This window comes from Metopolophium dirhodum, chromosome 2 (assembly GCF_019925205.1).
Source record: "Metopolophium dirhodum isolate CAU chromosome 2, ASM1992520v1, whole genome shotgun sequence".
NCBI classification, from domain to species: domain Eukaryota; kingdom Metazoa; phylum Arthropoda; class Insecta; order Hemiptera; family Aphididae; genus Metopolophium; species Metopolophium dirhodum.
Genome location: NC_083561.1, coordinates 36,293,340 through 36,299,817, shown reverse-complemented (window position 1 = coordinate 36,299,817; position 6,478 = coordinate 36,293,340). Strand labels below are relative to the sequence as shown.

Genomic DNA, 6,478 nt, shown 5'->3' with positions numbered 1-6,478 from the left:
AATCTAATTTATTGATACTAGCAGTATAGGTAATAATAAAATAAATAGCACCAGCTCTCTGGCACAGACAGTTTAATTTATGGACTTGAAGCATATCAAACTGTGTTTACTCAGGACACGCTGCAGCCTACCATAACATATTTTAGATTCTGAGTGGAGCGATGAATGTATTAGTGTTAAAATGATGTGTGTGTGTGTGTGTGTTTTTTTTTGTATTTATTTGTGTACACGATAAGTAGTTTAAATAATGCTTTCATTTTAAACTTCAGTATATCTTGTTCAATGGGAAAGTGAATATTGTTGGTGCTTGGGGAGGTCAAAATTTAAAATTTAAAAATGATTTTGTAGTTAAAATGTATGAAATGTTCAACTTTTATAGGTGAGGATTGAAAACTTACAACAAGGTTCCACATAAATAGGTTATTCTGTAACGAAAAAATCTCAAAAATATAAAAATACAGTTTTAGATTCTGAGTGAAACGATGCATTGATTTATCAAGATGGTGTTTTTTTTTAATTTTTTTAATTTTTTTTTTTGCCTGTCATACTTTGATTTTTTTCAACAGTATCTTATAATGTGTACCAAAATTATTAGGTAAGAAAATTAGAAAGTTTGCGAAATCTCTTCTGAGTTTGTTTTAAAAACATTTTAATTTATTTAAAAAATAATATCATAACATTTTCTAAATTGTAATATTTACGTAACCATGGATAATTAATTTGTTTACAATTTACTGATGCTCTAAATATATTTTGTTATATAATTATTGTATTGTTATCTATAGTCCGCTATAAATCAATATTTTTTTGTTTATAACAAAAGTGAAATCTTTACGTTTATCAGTCATTTGAATATGACGTTCTGGAATTCGATGTTTTTCAAACCGCAAGTTGTGTACAGCGCATTTAGAAAAGTATCAACGATGAGTATATTTGACAAGAACATTTTGCCCTATGAAAAAATGGAGTCAAAATTAAAAATTGTGAAAGATAAGTACGTGTGTATTATATATTATTTTTAATGACAAATAAAATTAATCCTAACTCTCTTCAATTGCATAATTATATAACTATGGACCACGTACTGGATGCAGGGTCGGATTATATAATTTGTGTGGGAGGGGGCCCTATAAGCACTTTCCCTAAAACATGGAGAATTTATGTCACAAATAATTTTTCGTTAAAATTACAACTATAATTAAAAATGTTTTAGTCCCGATTTGTTCGTGGGCTCTACGCACAGTACTTATAGTGCCTATATAATATTATATACTGTATACGGCCCTGTGAGATGTATTCAATCTTAGTTCGTGTTCAGTGGCGTAATTTCAGTTTTTAAGAGGTGTGGTTAAAAATATAGACTAGCTCATATTATAACTGAATCAAAAAATCAGATAGCTTAACTAATTTGAATCTGGTTTTAATATAAAAAAACGCATAATATTATAATTACCACTTGTAGGTTATTAATAGATTTTATTACTTTATAAATAGGTACTTTGTTCCGTACGGTTTATGCCTTCTAAGAAATTGATTTAAATATTTAGAATTTTTGGTATTCAAAGATAACGAATTAAAATAATGTTTACAATAATTATTATGTACTTATCTATACCTAGGGTGTCATAAATAAAACATCAAATTTTTTTGTTTGATTTAGTATTTTTTTTTATTTTTTTTAACAGAATAGGAAAACCGTTGTCTTTGACCGAGAAAATTCTCTATTCGCACTTGGAAGACCCGGCTAAACAAGACATTAAACGAGGTGTATCTTACTTACAATTAAGGCCCGATCGTGTGGCAATGCAAGATGCTACTGCTCAAATGGCTATGCTGCAGTTTATGTCATCCGGTTTAAAGAGAGTTGCTGTACCTACGACTATCCATTGTGACCATTTAATTGAAGCTCAAGTAAACTCAATTTATTTAACATTTAAAATTGTATATTATTTGTATTAAAAATTGTTTAACAACAGACTGGTGGAGTAGAGGACTTAAAACGAGCTAATAAAGATAATGAAGAAGTATTTAGCTATTTGAAAACAGCTAGTGCTAAGTACGGAGTTGGTTTTTGGCGTCCTGGTTCAGGAATTATTCATCAAGTATAACAAAAACAAAATATTAGCTATAATATCTAAACCAAATAGCGTAAGAAAAAAATTAAACTATAATGATTTTTTTAGATAATTCTGGAAAACTATGCTTTTCCTGGATTATTGATGGTTGGGACTGACTCGCACACACCTAATGGCGGTGGACTTGGTGGTTTGTGTATTGGAGTTGGTGGTGCAGACGCCGTGGACGTGATGGCCAATTTTCCGTGGGAATTGAAGTGTCCTAAAGTAATCAATCATTAATAATCAATAAATAATCAATAATTATATTATCTAATGATTTTAAATGATGTTTTTAATTTTTTAAATATAGATTATTGGAGTCCATCTGACCGGGAAAATGAAGGGTTGGACTACACCGAAGGATGTCATCCTTAAAGTAGCGGATATTTTGACAGTCAAGGGGGGTACGGGTGCTGTTATTGAATATCATGGTCCAGGAGTAGATAATATATCATGCACAGGTAAATTAATTTACATATACAACAAGAATGAATGTTTCTTTCTTTATTTGTCCTATGTAGACTCAAAAACTACTGGAACGTTTTCAATAAAATATATACTAATAGATTCCTTAAGACTTGGGGAGGATTAGTAACTTCGTTTTTCAAACCCCTACATGTCGATATAGGGTGACTCACACATCAATATAGATTCTGCTCTCGAAACTTTAATACAAAATATATTTTTGTTTGTATTATAAGGTTGTCATTATTGAATACAAATAGTATAATAGTTTTTATGAATGAATATCATACCTATATATATTTATCATATCGTATTGAATTATATTTTGTCATATAAGCGCATACAACTATAAAATAAAAATGTGGAATTGAGTATCAGCTGTATTATATTTATAAGATACAAAGTGTATAATATGGTTGAGGTTTTTATAGGTAAATACTAAAAAAATACTTCACTGGTTTTGACAAAAAAAAAAACAATTGAGGATAATTTTAACAGAAGCGAAACGGAAACGATAAATAAATAGATTATAATAGTCTGTCGTTTAAATTCAGATATTATTAGTCTAGTTGTATGTTTAAAACGTGCAAAATGTTTGAACAAGGGCAACAAATTTTGCACAAATAGTTATGGGATCCCGGAGGGTTGCGCGAGTATTAAATTAGAAGTCACTGGTAATTTTAGTGTGGCTTACCCACTATTAATAATATTAAAATCATAACCGCATAATCGTTTATTTCTGCTTGCAATCAGTTAAACATAAAAAAAAATTAACTTATGGATACCTACTAAACGTAGAGTTGGTTGTCAATAATTTTAATAATCATTTAATCATACTTACAAAGGTATGGGTACCATCTGTAATATGGGTGCAGAAATTGGAGCCACTACTAGTTTGTTCCCGTATAATCGCCGAATGGCGGATTATTTAAAAGCTACCTCGCGTGGTTATATTTCTGAAGAGGCTGTGAAGTACAGTAAATCATTGTTGACGCCTGACAAGGGCAGTAATTATGACCAGGTAATCCTTTTCCCTTGAAATATTACAATGTTATGATAATATTCTGTTGTATTATCATCATCCATTTAGTTAATTGAACTTGATTTAACATCATTGGAACCTCATGTCAATGGACCCTTCACGCCTGATCTCGCTCATCCTATTTCAAAACTTGGAGAAAATGCCAAAAAAAACGATTGGCCTGTTGAAATTAAAGTTGGTTAGTTACTTAATTATTTAATTCATAACAATTATTAGAAGAAAAAGGAGAAACTAAGACAACATTTTACCAACTCGATCTGATTTAAATTTTAAATACCAGTACAGTCTAATTATAAGGAATCTTATATTACATTTTCAAACCTTAGACATTAAAATTAAATATTTTTAAATTTTTATATTGAAAACGGATTTTAATGTCTTAATAATTTATAATGACTTTACGTAGATGATAACTGTGATAAATACTGATAATTAACATACTTAGTTTTTTGTCCCGCAATCTCCATGTATATTTTTCGCTTTCAAGATGACTCGATTACTGTGATTTTTACTTGACGATTTCTGAGACTACATTGCTATTATAAACTGCAAAAGATATGAGATATTTGCAATTAAGTTTAAGATTTGTGTATAAAAATTAAAATGGCTCATTATAATATAATGCGAAATTGAATTTAAAATGTATACAAAAAATAATATTCTCACTAAAATAGGTTGAATTAATAATTTACATACCAAAGCAATTTTTTTATCTGATATATTACCTTCATTAAGAAAAATTAAAAAACCATTTACACAAGAAAATTAATTTAATATGAGAGTTATTTTATTACCAGTAAAAATACAAGTATCCGTGGAAACCGTTTTATCACCATCATATAAAAATACCAAAAATTGTATTGTTATTAGAGTTTTTAGATATTTGTTATGATACTATATATTTTATTAATGTCAGGTCTGATTGGAAGTTGTACAAATTCAAGTTATGAAGATATGTCGAGATGCGCTAGTATAGCAAAAGAAGCTTTAGCTCATGGACTTAAATCCAAAATTCCATTTAACGTCACTCCTGGGTCTGAACAAATTAGGGCAACAATTGAAAGAGACGGAATTGTATAAAAGAATAAAATATTAAATTAGTATTTATTGGTAGAAATTTAATTACGCTATTGTTTAGGCACAAATTCTGAGAGATTTTGGAGGTACTGTATTAGCTAATGCATGTGGTCCATGTATTGGTCAATGGGACCGTAAAGATGTGAAAAAGGGTGAAAAGAACACCATTGTGAGCTCGTACAATAGAAACTTTACTGGACGAAACGATGCCAATCCAGCGACTCATGCTTTTGTCACGTCTCCAGAGATGGTAACTGCTTTATCCATTGAAGCTCGTTTGGACTTTGATCCAACAACTGAATCAATCAAAGGGACTGATGGTTAGTTACCTAAATATTACATATTAGCTATTATAATGATGACACACTTATGACATTATACGGTTATTATAATTGTGTTGTTGCAATGCTCGAAGGTTTCGTTCGTGAATAGAATTTCCGTTATCTTGAGTTTATATTTATATATTTTTAAAGGTAAAGAATTTAAATTAAGTGATCCATTTGGCGACGAACTACCTTATAAGGGATTTGATCCTGGTCAAGATACATACCTAGCTCCGCCTGCAGATGGGTTATCTGTAAATGTCGAAATAAATCCAAAATCCAATCGTCTCCAAATATTGGAACCGTTCGAGGCTTGGGACGGGAAAGATCTTGAAAACCTTATTATACTTATTAAAGTATGTTAAACTTAAATAACAAGCATCATATTATTATGATTTTATTAATTTTACTTAATATTCTAATATTATTACCTATTACCTTTTCAATAGGTGAAAGGTAAATGTACAACTGATCACATTTCTGCAGCTGGTCCCTGGTTGAAATATCGAGGGCACTTGGATAATATTTCAAATAACATGTTTTTAACGTAAGTTATTATAACTGTTTATATTAAGATAAATAAAATATAATTGTTAATTTCATTTCTCCAGTGCAACTAATTCAGATAATAATGAAATGAATAAGGTAAAGAACCAAGAAACTGGAGAATGGGGTGGAGTACCGGATACAGCAAGAGCATACAAGGCCGAATGTTTACCTTGGGTTGTGTTTGGTGATGAAAACTATGGCGAGGGAAGTAGTAGAGAACATGCAGCTTTAGAACCACGTCATTTGGGAGGACGTGCAATCATTGTCAAATCTTTTGCCAGGATACACGAAACAAATTTGAAGAAGCAGGGATTATTAGCCTTGACATTTGCTGACGCCAAGGATTATGATAAAGTTCAACCAAGTGATCGAGTGTCTTTGGTCGGACTTAACCAATTTACCCCTGGCAAGGTAAAATCAAAATTGATAATTTAATGTTTTTGAGACTACTTAAACCTACTAAATATTTTATAAATACATTTTTAGTTGAATTATCCAACTAATAAATAATATTATTTCAGCCTATAAACTGCATATTATGCCATACTGATGGAAGTAAGGATGAAATATTACTGAATCATACATTCAACGAACAACAAATTGAATGGTTCAAGTCCGGAAGTTCCTTAAACAGAATGAAGCAACTGGCCAAATAATCTAATTTAGCATTTAGACATATGTAAATTCGTGTGTTTTCACTTGTTAACAAGTGTTCCACAAAGATAACAAATAGTTTTATGGATAGAATAACAGGTAATTTATTAATATTTTATCTAGATAAGATAGGTAATAGACAACACTTACAATATTTATTTTGATGAAGGTTATAAACAAACATTTCAATACATTTTTGCTATAAATACAATAACATGAATAACGTAAACTCGTGTGTGTTAAATAACATT

The 6,478-nt window shown here is 30.0% G+C and overlaps 1 protein-coding gene across 1 annotated transcript; it reads left to right on the top strand.

The window, feature by feature from the left end:
- The first annotated feature begins 556 nt into the window (after window positions 1-556).
- LOC132938587 (probable aconitate hydratase, mitochondrial) lies at window positions 557-6,399 on the top strand. The gene is made up of 14 exons (XM_061005503.1): window positions 557-595; window positions 824-994; window positions 1,686-1,911; window positions 1,977-2,102; window positions 2,184-2,342; window positions 2,428-2,578; window positions 3,428-3,603; window positions 3,673-3,802; window positions 4,541-4,698; window positions 4,763-5,021; window positions 5,175-5,380; window positions 5,474-5,571; window positions 5,636-5,984; window positions 6,095-6,399. Exons 1-14 carry the CDS (start codon window positions 576-578, stop codon window positions 6,227-6,229), a joined length of 2,364 nt encoding a protein of 787 aa, XP_060861486.1. The 5' UTR covers window positions 557-575; the 3' UTR covers window positions 6,230-6,399.
- The last annotated feature ends 79 nt before the right edge of the window (window positions 6,400-6,478 follow it).

What these genes read in the sequence shown, in the direction of transcription:
- LOC132938587 (XM_061005503.1), top strand. Translation starts at nt 576, where the DNA reads ATGTGTACCAAAATTATTAG. An exon ending in GCCTGTTGAAATTAAAGTTG is followed by an intron (nt 3,803 to 4,540) that starts GTTAGTTACTTA and finishes TATTAATGTCAG; the next exon opens with GTCTGATTGGAAGTTGTACA. An exon ending in ATCAATCAAAGGGACTGATG is followed by an intron (nt 5,022 to 5,174) that starts GTTAGTTACCTA and finishes ATATTTTTAAAG; the next exon opens with GTAAAGAATTTAAATTAAGT.